Source organism: Lipophrys pholis, assembly GCF_963383615.2.
Source record: "Lipophrys pholis genome assembly, chromosome: 14".
Classification (NCBI taxonomy): domain Eukaryota; kingdom Metazoa; phylum Chordata; class Actinopteri; order Blenniiformes; family Blenniidae; genus Lipophrys; species Lipophrys pholis.
This window is the reverse complement of record NC_137633.1, coordinates 14,519,719-14,544,467: the sequence shown is the minus strand read 5'-3', so window position 1 is coordinate 14,544,467 and position 24,749 is coordinate 14,519,719. Positions and strand designations below refer to the sequence as shown.

The 24,749-nt window shown below is 42.1% G+C and overlaps 1 protein-coding gene across 10 annotated transcripts in view; it reads right to left on the bottom strand.

Annotated features, from left to right (window-relative positions):
- Positions 1-15,522, bottom strand: part of meis2a (Meis homeobox 2a) — an 80,711-nt gene extending 65,189 nt beyond the window's left edge. For 4 of the 10 annotated variants that reach the window (XM_080480819.1, XM_080480821.1, XM_080480822.1 and 1 more), the window contains exons 1-7: positions 14,873-15,335; positions 14,116-14,342; positions 12,441-12,582; positions 12,042-12,092; positions 11,594-11,644; positions 10,981-11,130; positions 2,437-2,551 (exon numbers count right to left, since the gene is read on the bottom strand). In XM_080480819.1, the coding sequence (XP_080336945.1) occupies positions 2,437-2,551; positions 10,981-11,130; positions 11,594-11,644; positions 12,042-12,092; positions 12,441-12,582; positions 14,116-14,342; positions 14,873-14,884 (748 nt within the window). In that variant the 5' untranslated portion in view covers positions 14,885-15,335. Of the gene's footprint in view, positions 1-2,436; positions 2,552-10,980; positions 11,131-11,593; positions 11,645-12,041; positions 12,093-12,440; positions 12,583-14,115; positions 14,343-14,581 lie in introns of all 10 variants that reach the window. The other 6 variants (XM_080480823.1, XM_080480827.1, XM_080480826.1 and 3 more) reach the window with 5 other exon arrangements.
- Positions 15,523-24,749: the final 9,227 nt, after the last annotated feature.

Below are 24,749 nucleotides of genomic sequence, written 5' to 3'. Positions count from 1 at the left end.
CTCACTCTCAGCCATCTATTCTGTCTTCCTCAGCTGATCCACATTGTCACCCCTTTTAACAGGGGCCAAGCTGTTAAAGACCCCATTACTGAAGTGAAGCGCACATTTCACGTTTTCTCTGTGGACTCCAGAGTGCGGACTACAAATTTTATGTTGAAATGTATTGAGATACGAGGCGAGTTCATGCGTGGAGTGGAGTGGCGAGGAGGAGAGGAGGGAAAGGTGGAGAGGTTGGAGAGGGAAGGTTCAGTCAGAATGGAAGGGCCAGAGTCGGGAGTCAGCGAGCGCTTCAAGCGTTAACGTAATTGCAAGAATGTGAAAAATGAGGCGGCGGGGCTCCCGAGCGAAGCGAAAGGTCAGAGCATGCCTCACACAAAACAACTGGCTAGAGGACGGCCTCATTAGACCATTAAATCAGCTGCCCTTGGTCTCTTTCCCTTTTTTTTTTTTCTCGCTTCCTCCTTTTTTCTGCCGTACCTACTTTTTCACCTTTTCTACTCTTTCACCTCTGTACATCTGTTGGCTCCTGCTTCACCTTAGTTTAAATCTTCGCTTCTAGTTTGAAGTTGCTTACTTTGTTTTGTACCACAAAGCGTCTGAGCTGGTGACTCTTGCATTTAGCGCGCTTCAGTGCAGGTCGTGCTCCGGCCCTGATTCAGTCTGGGTCTATCTTGGCCCATTGCATGGTGCCGTACCGTAACTGTCTTTGGCCTGTATCGATCCGCTGTTACTGGATACGGTGGGGAAAGGAGTCGATAAGTGCTCTGTGGATTACAGGTCACTTGTACTTATGTGTGTAAGATAATCAATAGGCAGTGCATTTCTTTCTCCCACCCGCCCCTTCTCTCCCTCCCCTCCGCTGCGCTTCAGCTCCCGTGCTACTTGCATTTGCAAAGAAGAGTGCAAAAACTACTGTACTCTCTTCTAATCAGCCTTCATACTGGGCCTTTGACTAATATTAGTATTTTTCAGTAGAAATTTTATATTTCACTTCTTGAAATCAATCTGATATTTCCTTTTTTGATTTTTAATTTAACAATACAAGCCCTCTGTGTGAGCCTAGTCATCTGCTTTGCTGAAAGGTCCTTGAACAACAGACGGTTAGTGTATGTGTCAAAGTAGAAGACAAATGGATTCCTTATCAGTAGTCATATGACTATTAACCATTCTATCTTTATATTTTACTGTCTGGAAGATTCATCTTGTTTTACCACAGCTTAGTTATCATCATCTCTCTCCTTCCAACTAGTCCTGACACAGCCAACCACAAAAGGCTCCTGCGACCCCGAATCTGTGGTCAGTAATGGTTGAGAAGCTCCAGCCCTTGCCTAAGGGAGGTGGAGCTAATTTGACCTGCCCCACAGTGGACCACACATCCCATCAATATGTTTGATCGCATATTGGCAAAACGAAAGCTTTGAACAGACACAATGAGTTTAACTCAGTGAGTGAGCTGGTCTAAGTGTTGTATGCAGACAGTGTGATGAAATTTGATGAAAAACTCTGGACACTGCCAGAGGGCACGCACACAGATACAGAGAGAGAGAGAAGCACAAACACACGCACATACACACACATACACACACATACTGCTGCTAGTGAAAGAAGATCTTTGGCGCATTCAAAACAAGGGGAAGATGAGGGAGAAAAAAAAAAGGTTGGGAGCTCATCGTCTGATTTCTAAGTTCAAATAGAATATGTAAATCATAAAAAAGAAATCTCAGAATTACAGAGTTGTGAGATTCAAATTGATCATCTCCAATAACATGTGGCTTTGACAGTTTACATGTCAAAACTGATGCAGATGATGACGACAATACAATAGCGATAGCCGTGACTTAAATTCAAATGCATTTTTGAAAAATGCTTTATGGCTGTTTGGCAGGTCATGTCCTACATAACATAAGACTCAGTGAGACATAATTAAAGGCTGTTGTGCAGTCAAAGTTAATATGGTTTAAATTGAAGCAAGAACTGGCAGAAATAGACAATTAATCACCGGCTTTTGTTCGGCTCTCTAAATAGCAACATTTTGGAAACGTGGGTTTATTACAGTGGCTGTGGCTCGTATTTGTGCGCGAGTGTAATGGTGGATAAGCGTGTTCATTTTTAGGTGTGACTGTGTTTACATGGACGCCAGTCAAAAAACAGGATAATCCAAAGTGCAAAAGGAAAGACTAGGACATGTGTAAAGAGAGATGTGCCATCTACTCACAATAGATCTCACATTCGACGGCATTAAAGTGAAGTGTTGGCAACTCTATCCATGTGTGTTGATTTATATGTCCTGTATGGACGTATGCCTGTCCTGCATGGAACCATGCATGTTTATGTGTTACTGCTTGAGTGCACATGTACACCCATGTGTGTGTTTGTGGGTGTGTGTTTGTGTGTGTGAGTAAGTGTGAATGTGCTCCCATTTCTGTTCTGGCTCACCTTGTTCGCTGCTGTTGTCACCGCTCTGTGAAGCGTGTCCCCCGCTGGAGGGCCCCGGTGTGCCGGCTGAGTGTGTGGAGGTGGCGTCATCGTGGTCTCTCCAGGAAGCTGGGTTCTGAGGTTTGAAAAGGGAGAAAGCGAGCGTGGGATCCATCCATCCATCCGTGCATCCAACCACATTCCACATCCAGACCACAAACCAGGAGGAGAGAGAGCAGGAAGGGGAGGAGGAGGTGGAGGTGGAGGAAAAGAGGGTAGAGAAGGAGAAACACAGAAAGAGAGAGAAGGAGAGAGAGAGAGAGAGAGAGATCATTTGAGTATGCTGGAAATGTGACAGTGACATCTGTAAGAGTCTACAAGCTTTGTAAGGGTCCTTGACCTGCTTAGATTTTTCTGGCAGGAATAATCCCCCCATTACTAATTCCACAGCAAGTTAGTAAACAATCAAAGATGCTACAATTACCATGGATGAACAGAAAGAAACAAGCATATTGGCGATAAGTCAACACACTGTAATCAAAGGGTTTCATTAATGCATGAAAGAGATACACAGCACTGTAAATGTGGCATTTGATTCTTAACATTGCAAGTCAAGCCCTTGTAATTGTCTAAACACATATGGCAGAGCCCAGTAGAGTTCATTCATCCCATAACCAATTGAAACTTCCGTGTCAAGTGTGAAATATCGAGGTAAAAAGTCCAAACAGACCACAGCCGCCATTAATCATTACCACTGTCAGAAATGAAAATAAGATATGACAGTGATTCTCCTGCTAATCTGCCAAAAATGTGTCCACGCCCACAGTGACATACACACACGCCCACAGAGGCTTGCAGGAATACTCTTACACACACATGCTAATGACATAATAGAGCCAGAAGTATAAACACACATGCACGCACACTCACTTTTATATATACAAAGACAAGCTGAAAAAAAGTGTTAAATCTTGGCTGGCTAACTTCAAAGAAATGGCCATAAACAAATTCATAGATTTTAAAATGGACTTTTTTCTCTCCTGCAGCTCATTTTCTCTCCTCCTCCTCCTCCACCGCCTTCTCTTTTTCCTGGTCATTCCCAGTGCCCTGTCAGGGCACACGGGGAAACAGGATTTTCTACTGTACAGGAAAGGCTTTATCAGTGCCACATGAAGTCAGGCTAGAGGTGGAATTTCCTCTGCCATTCAGGCGATACAGGGAAGGCCTGATCACGTCATTTACTACACCTCTGCACAATCGTACACACACAGTTTGAACAGCTTCTTAGAGACAGAGCTGATACGGCTTCACAGCTCACACGAAACCCTCGTTAGTTTTTCCCAGTTTACCGTGTCACCTGAGCATGATGACAAAATCTTGGCAGACGTGAGCCCTACGTTGTCTGGGCCCCAAGAGAAGCAGCCCCTTGAGCAGAGCCCAAGCCAAACAAACAGAGGCCTGCACCAAGGCTTCCCACAAACCTCAACCCACTTCTCAGTTCCCGCTATGTGTTTTTTTTCCTCCCTCAAACACACATAAACACATATACATACATACGAAAGCGTGGGGGGGTGTACAAGCCAAACAATATTCCAAGAAATAGACCGGTTTTACCATTTTGTCCAACTTAGGCAGAGTTCCTGATGAACTTCTTTTCTCTCCGCTCCCACCAAAGTGAGGCCTGCCTGCTTTGGTGCCCCAGTCAGAGTGAGCTGTTCTCGCGGAGGACAGACAGGATAGAGCCCGGAGACTAATGGAGGTTTGGAGGGAAACGGAGGCTATAAGACAAGCTGCTGCCGAGCTCCCCTGGGCACACAGTCCTGATGTGCTGCTGCTTGCTCTGCTGCGGAGGCGAGGCTGCTGCTTTGCCTGTGAGCGAGGCCCTTTTATCTGCTAAGTTTTTGGGGGAAGGCGGGCTGTTTTCTCAAACAGCTTGGAGCTGAAAACAGCAGACAGAAACACACAAGACCCTTCAGACCCTCCGCTCCACTCAAGGCCCTCTCAGCGTCAGCTGTTCACCGGATGGCAATCAGATAAAGAGCTCGGAGAATTACCGAGAAGAGGGGTAAGAAGACAGGGTGAACAATAGCCCATGCGTGGGTTTTAGCCCTCCAGAGTGAGTGGAGAGAAAAGTGTCCCCGCTCAGAGAGGGATGGATGATTGTGATGTGAGCCACTGATCAACACATGGTACACTTCATGGGAACGAGGTCTGTTGTTATAACAATCTTCTGTTAATCCTCAACACAGCACAGGCTGAGTGAAATCACTAATATGGGAAAAACCCATCAACCATCTGAAAACAGTCTAATTTTGTCTTTGTCAAATGCAACAGGGAGAGAGGGGGAGAAGAAAGAGTGCATAATGTATTTAAGCAGAGCTGAGCTCTGTGCTCTCAGAACAGGCTGTTGTTGTTCCAAGAGAAGAAAATGACTGGGTTCTACTTCCTCACAATGAGACACCCACTGCCGGCAAGACGCAAGACAGACCTGAAAAACTATGCCTGCTGCTCTCACACACACGCTCGCCCTCTCATTCTACCGCTCTTGAACACTCTCCAGCCATGGCCACAGCATGGTTTTAATGCAACAGCGGAATCGATAGAACTTAATTTAGCTATCATTGCAGAGTAATGTGTCATTTTTAATGGTGCTGGCACTAAATTAAATTCAAAGACACCCCGGCTAATGGTGTTAAAGGGAATGATATTTTGCTATGATTTGCAACCCTGTGGATTTAATGGGCCTGTATGCAGGGATACAGATAAGGGTTTGTTAGTTTGGCTCGTATAGGACAAAAAGTAGACTGCAGCACTACATATATTATAATGAAAAATAATACAGTAGATACTTGGACTAGTGGGTATTCCGAGGAGGGCGCACACTGCTCTTTTGATACCTGTAAGATACTCCTCATTCATAACCATGACTGCAAAACAAGACAACGAATATCACAACAACAGTGTTAACTTTCCACGCTCAACAAGGCGACAAAAGCAACAGCCTTTCCTCCCCATGAATAATTTAGTGGGCCTCTCTGAGCAATGGAGGGTGCATCATCAGACACTGCAGTGCGCAACACAAACACACACACAACCATTTTGTCACAACCCCCATGGGTCTGATAAAGTTCAAACAAGTTGTAAAAAAAAAATCATGTCACCCAAACAGTCTTCTTCAACCTACACAAGAAGTCCTGGAAATAAAATTGAGGAAGAAGCAAAAGAGGAAAAAAGATGGGAAAAAAAAAAAAAAGAAGCCTCGAGCCCATGTGACTATTCCCTAAAGCTGGGCATAATTAGGAGTCAAACACGGTTCACTCCATGCTCTGCACTAATTGTGTTAAAGAGCAGTGTTACCAGGAGGAGGTGGAGGAGGAGGAGAATGCTCCCAAGCAAATACACATACATGTGCAGGCGGGGACGCACACACAAACCAACACAATAGGACTAGATAGAGAAAAAAATACAAAAGGAGCACAGTCCCTAGGGGCAGCCTTTTCTATTTGCTGGGGTTAGCAACTGGCGGCTGATAATACAAGTTGTAATTAATATAAAAGCAGGAGACAATATGGGAAGGAAGACTTGTAGTGCAGCCAGGCCACAGGAGAGCTGGAGAATGCTGCCGCCTCCTTTGCTCCTGTCCCCTGTTTCTCATTTACAAACACCTGCCTGGCACAATCTCACTTCCCTCCCTGCACTCTGCCTACATCCCTAGGAATTTCAAATAAAATTGATTTAGCAGCATCATTGAATTTCCCTCAAATTCCCCTGAAACCTGGCGGGAAGTGAAGAAATGCGTTGGTGGAGTGGCAGAGTAAAGCTGGCTGTGAATGACGAGCCGTATGCGTGCGTGCTTGCGTGTGCGTGCATCACTGCGAGGAGCCGCTACAGGGATCCTGTGCTGAACATGCACAGAATCGCTGACACAACAGAAAACGCAGAGGATTGTAAATCATGAGGCGAGCTGACATTTCAAGACACATCTCACCACATGGCACAAACAGACAAAGAGAGAAACTCCTTGCACTTTTATTTGTTGGACTGAGCTCGTAATTATACACAGCCACTTTAGAAAAGAGTAGGTGCACCTTTATTGCACAGCTGAGCGTTTACAACACCGTCAATTATCCACAATATAAAGACTCCTCAATTTAGCAGCTAATAATTCATCGCAACATGTTTTAACAGACAAGCACGGTGTAGTGATTGTATTTATGCCGGAAAACTTTCTCTGCGGCAAGAAAACGCTCTTATTCCCAGTCGTTCAGTCACATTAAATGTTCAAATGTGTCTTCAGTGAGAAGAGATTAAATCCTAAAAAATATGATTGCTATTGTGATTCATGGGTTTGGCTCACATCAAAATGACATATCCAAATAATGACTGCCAATATAAATCTCCTAAATCATCATAGATAACAGCTTTCATGAAATCTAAATAATATATTTTATGATGAATTTGAGATTTAACAACTGTATACAATAGTGATCCCCTACAGGATTTTTTTTCAGCTTTTAACCCAACATATTCACAGTTAACCTTAACTGTAGATACTGGGAGCTGTGGGTTGCTGAAGTGCTTTCAAATGAGTCTGTGAAATTATTTCTATATGTGCAGAATCTATATGTGTTACATTTTATTATGCAAACATGGATTTTATGATCAAACATCACGGCTGTGCAGCCTTGCATTGCGGCCGTTTACTCCACACATGCAGTAAAAGAAAGAAGAGTGTGGGAGATGCAACAAGTGAGCAGAGCCTCTGCACAGCCACAGACGTGATGATTAGATATGCCTGCCAACGGTGCAATGCCTTTGAACACTAATCAAATAGGAAACGTAAGGCCAGACATCCCATCATCACAAAACAATTGTGTGGCACAGACAGAGCGACCAGAGTCAACAATCCACTGTTCTCACGAGACCCAAACATAGCCAATCCCAGAGGAAAACAAAGCTCAGGGACTGAGAACACCTCAAAAACGGGGAAATTCTATGGTCCAGCAGGCCAATTCGACCAGAGGGCTCGTCGTCCACAGACAGAGAGCTGCATACGCACCACACCACACGTAGTAACGTACAGAAATAGGACGGGATGTTACTGAGTGCCCATCTCTACAGAAACACAGTAAATCACTGCACTGCCTCGAGAATGAACGATAGGATTACTTGATTCAACCCGTGACATCACGAAATCTGACCAATTGTCTACAGCAGCCTCAGCCTGTACCGGAGAAATTGATCCAAATGAAAATAGCTTGTTTCCCTTTTTCCCTCCTTCGAGCCATGCAGAGTGGAGATAAGCCACATCATAACTGCTATAACTCCCTCAGGACAGCTCTCCAATACAAAGCACTGGGACCTGCAAATCCGACAGAATGTTCTGTAGAACAAATCGAGAACTGTGCAGAAATTCAGCAACAGTTTCCACAGTATAATACATATGCATAGAGGAAAAGAAAAAGCCCTCTGCTAATATGTAAGCTCGACTGAAGAAGCAGCACAATGGCACACGAAGACACAAAGGCTAATTCATTAGACAGATAATACTCAGACACTCTTAATTCTATTTGTCTCCCTAATTGGATGTAGCACAGAAGAGACAGAAATTTTATTCATTAATTAAAAGACAAGCAAGCAAACCATTGACAAGTACACACACACACACACACACACACACACACACACACACACACACACACACACACACACACACACACACACACACACACACACACACACACACACACACACATTTACAAAACTACACTGTCGTGTTTTTCCCCCCACATTCGCCTTGAAGTGTACTACAGCATCCTTTTTTTTTTTTCCCTCCTCCTTTCTTTTAAATAGGATGGAGGTGATGTGTGGAAGGACGATGAGGTAGGAAGCCTTGGGTGGGCTACGGGGTTGAAATAGTCACCGCGAGCGAATAAAGAAAATCAACAGTGTCAGCAAGGCCTCATCCTCATCTCCCTTTGCTATAATCCAATCATCCCTAAGACAATGCTGCATTCAAGTGTAAATAAAACTGGGCTTATTATGCTCCAGCGTCAGGTATGAGGAGGGGATGGGGGGACAGGGGGAGAGGTGGGTAAGGAAGGAGACACAGACATAAAAACAAGCTCAACGGACTGCCTCCTTCTCCAGTGAAGAGCCTCATCATCTCCAGAAAAACCAACTTTCACCAAATGAGATGTAGCCCTGGGCTATATATTAAAAATGCATATCAAAGCAAAGAAAAATGGACGTGAGAGATTCTAACTAAATAAATTAGCATATCTAACTATCAAACCGCCTTCCTCTCCTCAATGAGACGCGAGGACAGAAATGAATAATGAAACACAGCCAAACACAAGTGAATGAATAAAATAAGTCAATAGAAACAAGTAGAACAAAAATTGCGTTCCATCCAGCGGCACTGTTTTGTACCCATGTGCTTTCTGGGTATTGTTTCCACTATTTCAAACACTCTTGAGGCATGTGAAGCTGCACTCTGTTCAATTAGAGATGGAAATTACAGCTGAAGAAGTTAACTATTCATTACAAGGTTTTTTTAGATCATGCCTGCACTGTACGCCTTTTGCACTTCAATAGTTTCTCTTTACTTTCCGCAAATGGCATTTCCATTCCAGCATAATGAGGTGTACACATGTTCTCACACACTAAATTTTAATTTTATGAATAAAAAAAAAAAAAAAAGAAAATCTATTAATCTGGAATATGTGTGTTTTCATGATGTACCACAATTATTGAAATTCCCTCTCAAGCAAACAAGAGAGGAAAAAAAAGAAAGATAGGATTTAGTGAAATTCAGTCCAGCAGTTAGGTATAATAAAAAGTTCATTGGTGCCACAGAAGAGAAATAAATCCCTCAAAAATTAAAGACCTAATGAGGTGGTCACTCCAAACGACTCCAAGATAAATAGCTTGTCATGTAACCTTCTTTGTTTATTGCTGCTCCTGGTTTGCTTTATTGGCATATTTAATTTTCTAATTATCAAAATATTTCTTACAAGTGGACTCATGACAAAGCTGGTGTCTGAGCACTGGAGGCACCAGTGGAAATTGGCTTGAGTATCAACCATCTGCCATGAAACTAAACAGGCTAGTTTATCTAATCTCTGCAATATAAACAACTGCATGCCTCATTTCTACACTTGTGTTGGAGGGCCACAATATTGTCATTTTGTCCGCTTCTGAAGAAAAAAAAAAAAAAAAAAAAACAGCCTCGGCGTCCTCGCTCTTATTTAAATCTTCGCTCCACCTTATGCAGCGCGCTCTGCGTGGCTCTGCAAAGGCGACGCGCTTTCAAAGGGAATCCACTGCTATTAGGCCAATGGCCAGACCCGACAGATGCAGCGCAGAGACTTTGCATAACACTTAAATCTGCTTTAATTCCTAATAGGCTTGGCCTTGTGCTGCGCAGATATTAACTAGTCACTTTGTTAAACTAGCCGCTCGTTTTCACCCCCACCAAAACATGAGCTTTGTCACAGGCGCGCAAGACGCATGTAATTCACGGACATCAGCTCAACGTCACATTGTCAGCGCCATCCCCACTGCGGGGGGAGAGGCTTGTGTTTGTTACGCCGGAAAATACACAATTTAAACCAGGGAATCGATCTTCAAATTTAAAGCTACTGTACTTCAGGTGCATATAATTGAATTCAGCATTATGGAGCCTGCAGCCATAAAACGGGGAGCAGAGGAGAAAGCAACTACAGAGCAAACCACACGGCAATCAATACAAAACAATTAAACACATTAACATCAACAGCAATGGAGGGCCTCCAGACGAACCATCATATGCCTTGTGAACTTGACATTGATGGTAAGCCTTTAGCTCTGAGATCTCTTTCAATAGGCTACCACTTTCTCCACCTCTGCAGCAAAAATCCACAGCTTTACGCACAGGCCATATCCAGCTCCCACAGCCCCAAATATAAAGCCCCTTTCTTTTTAAATATTGGCCTAAAGCTAAAGCTTACCGCTGATACCCTGCTTTAACGTTAAACCTGCGTAACAGATAATTGCTTCACGTTTTTTTTTTTTTTTTTTACAGCGTGCAACTCTTAATAATGCAGGGCAGCGATTTGCGCACACACACGCGCGTGAGCGCGCGCGCACTCTCTAATACACACTCACACCCACTCAAACTCTTGCCCACAAGCAAGCACGGACGCATTATGCACACATGACTGCCCCTAATCAAAAGACTAAAACAATAACTCAGTCTATTGTATCACATGTAGCTTTTGACCCCAGAACATCGATCGGCAGATTTTCCTTGCAGAACAGAGCATGCTCTATTTACTGGTGGCACACCAGGGTCACACACCGAGCAGAGACCAAGCGGCCCAAAAGTTGGCTTCAAGACAAACATCAAAGTAATCTTATTACCTAACGATAATATATTATGCATATGTACTGACTATGAAAAAGCTGCGTGCTCGGGTAATGTGTATCAGCAACAGGAGCGCGCGCACACACACACACACACGACCAAAACTCACTGCACGTCACAATTTATGAATAGAAAATCACAGAGCGTGTGTTACTTACATGATCTGCAAGGTTAGTCGACGATCCCGAGAGTTCTTCGTGATCTGATTTTGAGCTGCCATCCCGTTCATCAATAACTAGATCTATTGGCATTTTTCCTTTCAAACAACTGATGTACCGGTGGCAAAAATTGTCGCAGAGCTCGTGCACCTGGGGAAAAGAAAAATACCTTTTCAGGATGGGGAAACGCTTCAGCCATACAGTCCAAGAATAACTCCAATTAAGGGGCATTATCGGCGGCGAGGAAACAATAGTGAAATTGTTGCAGAGCTTATTATTCTCCTGAGACCGGAGCAACAAGTTGAACGACCAAAAAAAAATAAACAGCATGCCGTAAGATGGCGAAATAATGAGCAGCTGGAACAAAATCCTCCGGATCAATAACAATGTGCAACATGGGCAAGATGCCTCGAACACATTTTATGAAGAGTCACTTCAGTTGCATCAATTGTTTACTAAATAAGCATGCATATTCTATTGAATTGAACTGTGAGGCTTTCTCTCAGTGCATTCACTAAATACCAAAACATTGTCCACAGTGTCAGTTATATTATATTCGAGATTTCCTTCAGCATGCCAAAGTTTTAAACACACACAAAAGTAGAAAATTCACCTTTTCTAATTCCAAGAGATGAAACCGTAATACTTGTATGGCTTGTATCATCTGGAAAAAGGAGCAAAACAAAACAAAATTATACAAAGATCACAGGATTGATGTGCTTTGCATGTGTGCAGGATTTTAAGATAAATAAATCGTAAGAGTATAATGGAGTGAGCTGCAAGCCAGTTCGACTATCACAGAAAGTCGTGCAGTATGTTACAGTCTAATAATGTGATTATACACTGGTGATCTGGATCAGTTAGACGATAAACCTGCTCAATGACAGCAGCAAACGTGCTCACACAGCTCCACTTCCAAAGTGACCTGACATCCGTGCGGAAGTTTAAATCATATGTTCGCGTTTACTGTGTGGACACTTCAGAGCACCGCCGGGGAGTAAAAACCGCACCGACCAGGGAATAACTGAGACACTGAGAGACACAGAGAATGTGCTGCTTACCAAATTGTCCAACTCTGGATTTGATGAAAATAAAGGTTTTTCTGCTCGGACCTAAAATAACACACCAAATGTCAAAGTTAGTTTGGCATAAATATATAATTTTTTTTTTAAAAGTGCAGAATGTGTGTCTAATTTTATCATGGGATGCAACTTAAATAAATAAATAAATTTAAAAAAAAATGTTTTTTAACAAATGAATCAACTCGTGTGTTAAGTGTAAAACTGTGCACCCTTATATTCATGATATCAACAGCAAGTTTTATAGCGAGAAAAAAAATATATTATATATATATATAAATATATACACACACAATTTTTTTTTTTAATGGTTCAGTAGCTGCATCCACAATATGTTTTAATGTTGCAACAAAAAAGAAAAAAAAAAAAAAAAAAAAAGACCTGTTTGGCAAAGACTGCAATATCCTCATTGAAGGAGTCTGAAGAGCAGACATCGCCGCCTGCTACGCCGGGCTCCCTCGGAGTACACGTCGCCAACTCGCACTTCTCAAAAACCAGTGCGAGCAGTGGGAATAAAGGGTGACTGCAAGAGGGGAAACACAGCCTGAGTACAGCACCCACTGCAAAAAATGTGCAAGCAACCTGCAGAACTATCGCCTCCCTGCACTTTCAAATCCTTCATCTGCCTTAACTCCAGCTAGAAATATATGAGACAAACACATTTCATAGTATCACTTCTCTCCACTGTAAAGTTTCTTACGCGTTTCTCCTACAACACGTGACAGGGGTTTAATATAAAGCAGAGAGCAGCCTAAACGTTATCTCTGGTTTCACATTTTCCTTTTTTAGTAGCTGTTTTGAGTTGGGAGTAAGAAAACATACACATCTGGTATATTTCATTCCACGTTGCAGCATTTTAGACTCAATGTGATATTAATCGACAAAGTTTAGACTGACATTTCTTGCAGTGCAAACAGAAAGCGGCTTGAGAAAGTCAACTAAACTGTGGCAAAAACAAAACAAAAAACTGAGACAGTCGACACACGTCACTTGAATTTTAGAAATTAGAAACAGCCTCCAAAAAGAGCTCAGCAGGAACGTTTTGGCTGTTTTGACACTACAGACTGACGCATCGAGGACTTTATTTTTTTATTTTAGTTTCAAAGACCTGCACGAGTTAATTAAACTAATGGGAATCTAAGTGCAAGTGGTTCAGCAATATGAGATGATCGCAATAATAATTTTTGAAGGTGAGAGTATAATTAAGAAAACGTCTGCAACTGACAACAAGCGAAAACTTAATTTTTTAAAAAAAAAAACTGTCATTGGGTTCTTCAGTTTCTCTCCGTTTGACATGCCGTCAGTGTACAAAATAAAGAGGGTTAACTATTTCACAGATGAAAACGTGAGAAAATGAGATAGGGGAGATTAAGTCCACACTACATTCCAGATTATATCACTGGATTAGAGCACTTTCTGTAAACGTATTAGTGAGCAAATGCGGTAATCATATTTTTAGTTTTTGCACTATCACTAACGACTTATTATAATCTCATAAAGGCATATTCAGAAAGTCACACGGTGCGTTGTAACGCGTTGTGTGCGTGTGTTAGTGTGTGTGTGTGTGTGTGTTACTGCAAAGGCTGATCCAAAACACTGCAGAAGTTTTTGAATGCGTTCAAACGAGTCACAAATATGTGACACACTAGGTTGTATGGTGAGTTTAACAACAAGTTTGTAGTGTTGGAAATATCTTTATCCTTCTTAGAAACTTTCCGGGTTGGACTACGAGCTGTGTGTTTCTTATTTTACAGCTTGTATTTCGATCTTAAAGCTCTCTGACTTACTTGCGGGGTTGACGGCCCCCTTGTACAACGAGTGTAAAATTACACATCACCGAAAGTCCCCGAACTAAACAATGGAGCCCCTAAATGTGCGGTCAAAAGTTGCACAAAACTGCGTATGAATTTAGCGCACGGAGAGAAAGTCCAAGAAAACAAAGTTAAAAAAGAAAAAAAAAGAAAAGAAAAGCTGGAAAACTTTGGGAATTAAAAAAAATAAATAAATCAAAAATAAATCTTTGCTGGACGCTTGTTTTAGTTGGTGCCAACCTTACCCATAAATTTGATCTTTATCCCTCTTTAAAACGTCGTTGACAGCAGAGCCCATGCTGGTGGGCATAACGTTCGGATGGGGCGCGTGGGCTCCGTAGTGCTGGCTGGTGTGCAGCGGCGGTCCGTGGTTCAGGTGGTGGACCTGGGGAAGCGGCCGTGGCGCGTGCGGGTCCACGTACATCGACGCCGACACTCCGTCCATCCCACCGTAATGGGCCAGCTCATCGTACTGGGGATACAAATCGAAGGAAAAGTCAGCGGACTTCCCGAGTACTTTTCCTTAAATTTTAGAAAAACAAATGTAAAAAAATAAAATAAAAGTAGAAAAAGGAAAAGAAAGCATGCCCGTCTCATTCTGAACACATGTACGCAGAGGAGAAACTCGTGAGCTGCTCCTGTGAATACACGCGGCAAACATGGCAGACAAAAGTGTCATATAATATATTTGCGACTAGATATTGTCATTACCAAAAACATGATAAGTTTTGCGCTCCCCGACGCGGAGTTTGGTGGTGGAAAAGAGCGAATTAGTTTGGAGTCTCCTTGTGAAAGTGCTCCACACGACTGTGGCGGAGAGGCTGTCGGTGCAGGCAGAGGCTGTCACTTCGCTTCAAGACTGAGAGCGCAGCAAAAATGTCAAATATAGCGGCTTTGATATGAATACTTTGTAAATTTGCCAGCACCCGACGTGAGGTTAGCGATACGAGGGCCTCCCTACAGTGGATTTGAACAGGTAAGTGTAGGAGATTTAAAACCTACCCTTTGCGCCATCAGGCTGCGCTCCAATAAACTCCTGAATCTGTCGTATATTTAATATCCCAGTCCCGGTTAGAAAGTGATTTAGTGGCAAGATTCCTTTTTCAACCAACTTTGCGAATTCTCCTATTCGCCAGAGTGGTTCAGATGAAACCGAAGCATCGGGGAGTTTTGCAATTTTTCTTGTTTTCCCTCTTTCCTCGGAAAAAAAAGAAGAAATTGCGCCAAAGTGAAGGTTACAATCGGCCCATCAACAACCTGCATGTAACTAAACTGTCGTGTCTCATGGCTTTTTGCCACTCCAGCTGTCAATCAAAGCCAGAGGTTGTCAAGGTAATGAATGAATGACGGTTGGTGATGATGTTCAAGAGAAGGACGAATCTTTTTAGTCCGTTTTCATCCCGCAAGTCCGCGTCTCCTTTAATGCCTCCAGATCGCTATCTTGTTTTATTATCACTGTAGTAGTAAAAAAAAAAAAAAAAAAAAAAAAAAAAGAAGAAGAGGAAAAAAGCAGTAGAAATTAAGAGATTGCGATTCGAATCTCTCCTTTCTTTTCCCCCCGTAGGTATTTCGTCTATCTGGCGAGACTGAGATGAGTGAGTGTCAGCGAGTGTTGGCAGGTTGGCTGCTAGCTTGCTTATAGAAACAGAGTCAGTTCGCAGCGCTGAGCGGTGGGCGAATGAAATGACGGATCCCGGAAGTAGTGGTGGCCATAGCCAGTCCTACAGCAGCTCCAGAAAAGAGAGAGGAGAGACCAAATCTTGTGATATGCAGAGTATATGCGAGGCGCAGGGACGGCTTCAACTCCACACTGGGGGTAAAAAGCCAAAGCAGCACAGCTCCAACTCCCACCCAATTTCTTTTTCGCCGAGAAGACTCCTAAAGGGAAAAATAAAAAAATAAAAAAGAAAGCAGAAAGGGGTTGAATGAGAGAGGTTCACCGGAGCGGACACTTAGGGTGCAACTGACTCAAACACAAGCACAGACCGACATCAAACGGCATGAATTATGATTAAGAGTGGAAAAAAAGTTTATTTTGAGGGGAAATTACGCACTGCGTACCCAAACGTTTACGCACGACAAAAAGTAACGTCAAATCACACATATATATGAAAATGTCTTATGCATTCTTTAAACTAGAATGAACTAAACTAAAAAAAAATACAATACTAACACGTTTTCATGTCATTTTGAAAATAAAATGTTTTTTTTTTTTTTTTTTTTAACCAAGACATCTTATGACTGCTGAGGTTAATATATGATCATGAGGCTTCTTTGTTATCTGTTGTGTGGTTATAAGCCGATGTGCATACTTAATATCTCTGTAATACCTCCTAATCTCGCTGCTAATTATTGCGCTGGTCTTTTTAGCAAATTAAACGGCGCACAGCACCCCTCCGAGCACGCAATGAACTTTTCCAAGGCGAAAAAAAGCTTTTGTGGAGAATGTAATTTTGTATGTTTCTTTCGTCCAATCGTCTCTCTTGATGGAAACCCGTGCCTTACCTCAGAGTAGTCAATTATCAAAGCTCCTGAAGATCATCAATCATGTGAGGAGATTGAAGTTTAGAGGAGGAGCAAACGCTCCGGCCATCGATTGCAAGTGAAGACCTTTTTTGAGCCCGAGCACTTTTACGCACAAAACAGAAGCAGGCCATCTATCCCCTTTAATATTTAGCTCCATCGGTGCTAATATGGCATCATGACTGTATTGATAGGTTCTCACATAAAGGCTCCATTTACTGCTCAGTGACATTTTTGATGGTGGAAATTAATTATTCACAGGTTAGGATTAAGGAAGACACACGCACGGGGAGATGGGCTGTGGCTACTGTTGGGGGGGTCAATAAACTCTCCCAACAAACAAAATACAAAGCAGAGTTGATCAGGGTCGATTACAGAAATGGCCGAGTTAAAAAAAGAAAAGAAAAGAAAAACAGATTTAATAAATGAAACCGTGACAACAGTTATGTTTGTTGGCATAAAGGGGGGTGGGAAGTGGAGGACTGCAGGGTTTGACAAACGGCTGTGTGGACATTTCAACGAGCAATACCCCGGGAAGGAGCTGCAGAGCGGTGCGCAGAGAGCCAAGGCATTCACCGTCTCCAAGTCTTTCTTTACGCACACTCTGTAAACACTTCCAGCCCGGCAGACTCTGCAATTGAAGACTGATATTTTCATAAGCTAAATACTGTCGCTCACATTGATTTGTGCACTAACGCTTGATTTTTTTTTTTTTTTTTCATCTTCCTCCCTTTGGACAACAATGGTAAGTAGCATACAGCTTACTGTATCTGCCGCTTTGTTGGGAATGCGCGTCCTCCCAGGGCGCACGGAAGGGAAAGTTTTGAGGTTGGACTGTGAGGAATAATCCGACTAAATGCATAATTTTCCAAGCATGGCTAATCTCCCGTTAAAACGCACAGTATAGTCTCCTAAAATTTGATTTATATATATATATACATTTTAAGAATTTACATACCTCCAGATCGTGCGCTCACAACGACATTTTTACACATTTATTGTGGAAATATGTGATTTGCCCCGGAGGAAAGTGATGTAAACACCCGAAGAGCGTGTGAAAATAGGAGAGGCTAATTGCGCGTGTCCAATGCACGGCTCTTCAGAAACACATCCTTCCCTATAAAACTTCCAGCAACGACTCCTGACGACGTGAAATTTTCAGCTCTTTTCTTTTGTGAACTATTTATTTGAGTAATTAATGGAGGCTATAAAGGCAATGCTTCACCACGGACAATGTTTAGGTTGTGAAATAGGTTAAATCCACTTAATGACATTTTTTATGTGGCATTACACAAGTCGCTGTTTAATTTTCTAATTTCATTTTAATCATCATTCGCTCTATAGTTAATTAAAATTAATTTCCTCATAAACAAGGCATGTGCCAAGTTGTACTCCCCTGCTTATAATCTGACCGCGTTTACAGTTCAGATCATTCCAGGAGGACACCTATCACAGACAATTAGACTTTTGTAAGTAGTTTTATATTTCTTCGCGCAGAGCGGCTCCTTTCAGGTGCGCATACAACTCTTAAGCGTATGAAAAAATCAGTAGATGGCATTAACAGGCGGTAAAATTTCATCTGGTGGTGTCAAATTGAGGTCAGTTTAGGGTTAAAGCTCTCGGTGTCCGTGTGGGACATGGCCAGCTGCGTTTGGATTCATTAGGGGGGGAAGAGGATCCATTTCAAGGAAAACACTACTGGGACAGTCACCGGGGTAAAGATCCACTGCATGTCACATCCTGAAGGTGCACCAGGACCGCCTGCATGCGCCCGAGAAGCAGCAGCAGCAGCAGCGGCAGCAGCAGCAGCAGCAGCAGCAGCAGCACTGAACTTCCGCTGCACTGTTTGCTCTTTGCAGGACTTACAATCCCTCTCTCCCCCCTTTCTTGCACTGCAGGGCTGGTTTGTTCACACACAAGCCTGTTGCTAAATATGGAGAGAAACGCATTGTTGATTTAATTCCCTCAAAAAGATCGCTGATATGAAACGAGCTTCAAATCCTCTTAGTGACCTTAAACACTCCTGGAGAAACAATTGGCGCTTAACTGCAGGAACAAATAAAATCGCCCTAATCTTGTTTGTAACTTTGTTCTTCTTTGGCCCTCTTCACTATTTGAGATTATGTAAATGAGCAAAGCTAATGTATAGAGGGGCTCAGATAAGGCGAGATCATGGATTGACTGCAGGAGATCCACGCAAAGCAAAAATCTTCTAGTTGCACCAATTGGAAGAAATTCAGATTTATTCTTTAAAGTAAAGGTTTAATTTTACGCACAAATTTTTTTTTAAAAACAAACAATCTATGTACGTTTTCTTTAGGCTTGCAAGCCCTAACCAAGAAGACAATTTAATTTGAATTAAAAAGCTGGACGTTCACATTTGGCTTTCTTCATTTCTTGACATATTTTTCAGATTGTTCTTTTTCCAAATTATTTGTTTACAGCATTGTTGTTTTCCTCTTGCAGAGAGCATTACTCCAGTCCTCTGCGTCTGAACTCTTTTTGACCCCGGAGTGAAATGTGACTATAGGGTTTCAGAAAGTGGAGTGAGCAACTCAAATACTTGTAAAAGTTTCGCGACTAACTGTAAATTCTTCAGCTCCAAAGCCTCATTTTCCCCTCCACCGATTCTCAGAGTCTGGTGTCAGAGGGTTAGTAAAGGGAGGAGGAGGGAGGGAGGGAGAAAGGAGAGAGAGACAGACAGAGAGACAGAGGAAGAGAACGCTAAATGTAACTGTGGCTTTTTCCCTTCGTAGGCAAGCCAAGAAATATGCGGCCCTCTAGCGACACCTGGCGGCCGCCTCTGGTGGCGGAAAGCTATGCCACGCACGTGAGAAGGCCCACGAAACATTAAAATTAAAAATTATGACACGCCACTAATTAAAACACCAAGTGACAACTAAAATGCGTTTTAAAATTAAAATAAATAGCTTCCAAATCAAATAATTTAATTTCCCAATGACATATAATTGTGAAAAGCGAAGATTTAAAATCAAAAGATTAGATTTTTTTCTAGTTTTTTTTTTGTTTTTTTTAAACTTTGGCATCTTGTATTTTTTCCTTGTAACTTTTAATTATTTTGCTCGTTCATCCTTCAGACATAAAATCCGTTTGCACTTTACATCCTTCAGCCATAATGTTGTTACAATACTGTGACTTGTCACAAATCCAACAGGAAATAATTTAAGGGTTGATTTTTGAGTTTAATTTTGTGGTAGGAAATATTTCATTCGGATTACAATATTTTCAAATGATCCCGAACATACACAATTCGTTAATTTGAAAACAGCAATAAATCAGGCAGTATTATGTTTAACTTCAAATGCACTAATTCTTATGCGATTGTTTTAATATTAAGGCAATCTAAAGATTTGTGATGACGTTTTTTTTGCATTCTAAAATGCAAAAAAAAAAAAAAATCTAATAAAAAATTACCAAAGAAAAAGCGCAAATGTGAAATAAATAATTGGTTAATAGAACGCAATTATTAAACGCGTAAAACCTCCATCCGTGCAACACTTTTATGTACATCGAGGTGTGAAACTATAAGATAGGCCTTGTGTATTATCCCCCCCACCCACCCGAACGAATTCATCCTATGCAGGTAAAAATAAACAGCAGCATGCCAAAGTGTCCATCCCGGTGGAGAGGAGAGGAGTGCGCCTGGCTCTGCTCTGCAGCCTCAGCTCTGTGTGACACACTTTGCGCAGGTCACCGCTGAGATTAGAGCCCGTCGTTAACGCCTGCTCGGATACACCAAATGCTGCTTTAATGAGCTTGCATCGGGTGTTTGTCCCAGAATACCTGGTGTGCACGCTTTAGTAACGCCACAGACTATAATCCCCGTGTTTCCCCCCTTTAACACGTGGCTTTAGGGTAGGGACAGCCCCGGAGCGCGATCCACATTTGGTGCAAAATTCCGCCACGTTTTCTTTCTTTCTTTCTTTCTTTTTATTTAAGTTAGATTGAACAGGTCGGAGCCTATAAGGCCTGTATCCAGCCACATTACCAGATGTAATTGAGAGAAGTTTAAGTGGAGGCCGGGAAACCGAGGAGTTAATAGCGGTGACCCTCTTGCTGTGCCTCTGTCGCTCATCATTTATCAGGCTTAAGGGGCTTAAACAGGCAGCACAGAACCACCTTTTATTACATATCAAACCCTCTCTGCCTTATCTACATTATAAGAAATACATGCATCGTTGCCTGTTATGCGGATTTAGAAATGGAAACATGTCCAATAAAATCGCACTCCTTCGCTGATCAGAGGAAATATGTCTTTAGGCAACTGGAGAGACAACCCCACCGTTTTAAGCCTTTATTAAATTGTCCTAATTCCCTCTTTCTGCTTGGCAATATGCAATCAGCTCTTCTGCTGTTTGTCCAGCTCAGAAGCTGGAAAGAGGTCTTCATGGTTTCAATATGATTAGAAAGTGAATTAAAAAAAAAAAAAAAAAGATACCCGCTTGGAATTAATGCATGCTGCCTCCGAGTTCCTGCAAACTTGTCCAGAACCGAAATAGTGAGCGAAATAGCAAAGGTTTTCAAGTCTGTATTTAAAAAAAGAAGAAGAAGAAAAAAAAGATTTGCATTTCTTATTCCAACTTAGACTGAAGTTAAGATGCAGAAAAGTGGGAGCTTCTTTAGGGGAAAATTAATTAAAGGTGCGAAAAAGAGACAAACGAACAAGGTGAGATATATTTAACTTGCCTCGTGTGACTTCTTTATTTATAGAGCTTTAATAAATTATCGCAAGCCATTAAAACTACTGCCTTTGATGGCGTTAAATAACTGGTCAAGTGAGAGGGGAAGAAAAATACATCTTTTCATATTTGGATACAGGAGAATGAATAAATCCATATTTTTTTAGAAATGCTGGCACAGGGTTCCGGTTAAACTTCAGGTCCAGGTCTCAGTTGTCTTGCTGGTTTTCTCCAAGGACAGCTCAGCCAGTCAGCCTGAACGCAGCTGCATTCACGTGGAGCCACGCGTTTTGATATTCAAGTCACACAACAGGGTAAACACTGCGCTCCTGTTCAATAAACATCATTGATAAGGGTTCACATCCAGCCTGAACTTTACCGCGTCAGCTTTTTAAATGACCAATTGGAAGAAGTTTGCCGTCTTGCTGAAGTTGTGAATATTTTTTTCTGTGACAAATTGTATTAAATTGTGTGAAAAATGGATGTAAGTTTGGTCATTGTGTGGATTTCTGTGACTGTTTATTTAATGTAAATGAATTAAAATGGTTGAAAAAAATAGTATTTTGCTTCACCCCTCTCATTTATTTGTGCTTCACCACATGTGGAAAACACACAAGCTCATTAATATCATTGAATCATCATCATCATCATCACACACACACACACACACACACACACACACACACACACACACACACACACACACACACACACACACACACACACACACACACTGTAAGTTAATCAAATGACTCAACCCATGAGACAAAAGCAATTCATTTGAATTATAATAAACGTGCACTTTGCGGTATCTCCTCTCTCCTCCTTGTGTCTGTGTGTGTAGTAACCTTCGCTGTCTGACCTCCGGCTCGCACTCCTCACAGCGTGGGACGGTCCCACTAGAAAAACCACAAAACAACACTCGACTTGCTTAACACAACACGGCCCGTCCCTTGCTCAAGACTCCCTCCCTGTTTCAAGTACCTGCAGAAAACAATGCCGGTAAAGAAATGTGGACGGTTTGTTTGTGTTTGTGTGTTTTTGTCCTCCTGCCTTTCTTTTTTTTTCATATTTATGTGTTCACTTTTCCATCCTCTCTCCGATATCCACAGCCCGGCTCCCTTCTGCTCTCCCCCCCCCCCCCCCCCCCCCCCTTCCCCCGTTCCCCGTTCCCCGTTCCTCCCTCCCTCCCACTCCACTTTGGTTCTGCAGGAGTTCACATGATCAAGCAAGGTACCTAGGTAATTACCTGGCATTGTCAAATAAAGCGACCACTGATTCAAATGAGGAGTGAAGTATCAAAGACCAGCGTTGCCTTTGCAGCCACTACTTATCCACACAGGAGACAGAGAGGAGATCTGAGAGTTCGGAGACCTGCAGGGAGGCAACAACAACACTCAGCCTTCCCTTCCCGGATAAATATCACCAATGGGAGCAACAGAGCCAAACATGCCCAGGTTCACTCGTAACAGCAAATTTATTTGTATTACATATCCTACGTATCCATTATTGGCTTGTGTATCTTTAAAAGTGGCCACGGTGTAGATTTAACAAGCAGGGTTTTGCCATATTCCCAGACCCAATCCACATGTATGTCGCCTGGTGTCGCCCTCAAAAGGTCAAAGGTGAGACTTTTCTTATTGTACACTGAGGTAGTTGCAGGCGGTGCGGTCATGTTGCTTTATTCCAGTCCTTCACTGCTAAAGCATTTATTCTACATTCCTGGATCAGATACAAAGGGAGGAATAAAGACAAGCCAGTCACCAGGATTAGAAATGAATAGCGCATTAATGTTTGGCAGCGCAGTTCCTCAGTCAAATTAGCTGCTGAGCCACATAATCATTTATAAAGCGAAACGTTTGTATTTGATTTTGCTCTCGCTGAAAGTTGCACGGTCCCAAATAAACTTATTAAACTAGCGTACGTGTCTTTTTCTCCCACCGCACAGTAATACAGTGCAGTTCCTCCTACATAGACATCGTGAGGACAAGACCTTTGACGCGGTAAAGTGGAGGGTGATCTCGACGAACGCTGTCACTGTTCGGGAAACAACAATTTTAGAGAGAAAAAAAAAAAAAAGGAAAAGAAAAAAATAATTTCTGATCCCTTCGTGTTCGACCGAGACAAGCGGCGTCCTGGGATTTCTAAGCGAGCACCTGTAATTTGACTTGCCACGTCTAAATGGAAGTTGAATAGGTTACATCGTTCAACAACAAATAAAATGCCTGCAATGCTTTTGTGAGTGTTTTTCATGGTTGGAGGCAAAATGGTGCTGGTGATGATATTTGAGTGCTTAATGCTATAAACACACAGACTTTCCTCCCTCTGGCATATGGATGGCTCCCAGGGACACTCCGCATGTAAATATTCATAGAGTGATGGGATGGCCTATTAATTATTAAGCACTGTAAAGAAGTGCGATACTTTAGCATTAACATGCGACTCTTGTTTCTTTTTTATTTGCTGCACCTGAGGATGAACATTTGGAGGTGAAGTGTGTCGTATTTTCCAGAATATGGCGAGACTAAAAACATGAGCTCAAGTCTGACTTTCAGGGAATAAAGAATCGTAATCGTCGGATAGAACATGAGAAATATGTATGAACATGTATAATTAACGTCCGAGCTAAAAGGCAATGTGAGTTGATTATGGCGGAGAACAGAAGTATTTCTCTTACATCAAATCTTTGTGGCATGACCGCGCTTTGGTTTGTCATGAATAAGGTGGAAGTTGGAGCGCTTCCTCTTTAACCCTTTACAGGGGATTTTTCATTAAAATAAAACACGCCGGAGTCTCATCTAGGCTTATTGTAATACTTCAATATAATAAAAGTCAGTGTAAAACACTTTTGTGTGCTATTGATACATATTGTACATAATTTTTTTTAATCATTCTAATGGTGAACAAAGGCACATAACCGAACAATTCTAACTTAAAAATCTCTAAATCGGACACATTTCTCACTGGATTTCTGTGAGAGATTGGCCACATGTTATTGAGCGCCTGTGTCTTCCTATATAATACATTTTCTGCAAATAAAAGTTCCCTAAATATTGAATATATATTTGAAAAGTTGCACTAGTTTTATGTGTCCAATGCTTTAGTCAAGCACACATTTTCATTCATGACATTTTCAAGTTAAACATATGCATCAGGCAAACTGTCTGGAAAGAAAAATTAAGTAGCAGCAGCATCCATCTCAACATCCGGCATTGGCAATATAATTGTGTATTATTGTCACGGATATGCATTTATTTAAATACAGATAGCAGCAAAAACAATCACAGACTTCATGCAGTTTTTTGTTTTTTTTAAATGTCTGCAAAGGTTTGTGGCCTGTGGATCATGACAGCAGGTCACACTGTGATGGAGCTCGAGCGGAGCCATCAAAGAGACGTGGTTTGAGTTCTATACCTGAGATTCACACGGCAGACGTTTGACAAACAAGGAGTGAAGTGGTCCTACATGAGGTTAGATAAAGGAGAAGGCGGCTAATAAGACGACAGAAATCACATTTATTTGGAACAATACCCAACTTGTTTCTCAGTTGGAGGGACCGCATCTCTATCAAGCTTTCTCATAATGAGCAGAAGAAAACGACCTTGATATGTCATATGCTGCGACGAATCGGTGATCCACATCATTTGGGTTGAATC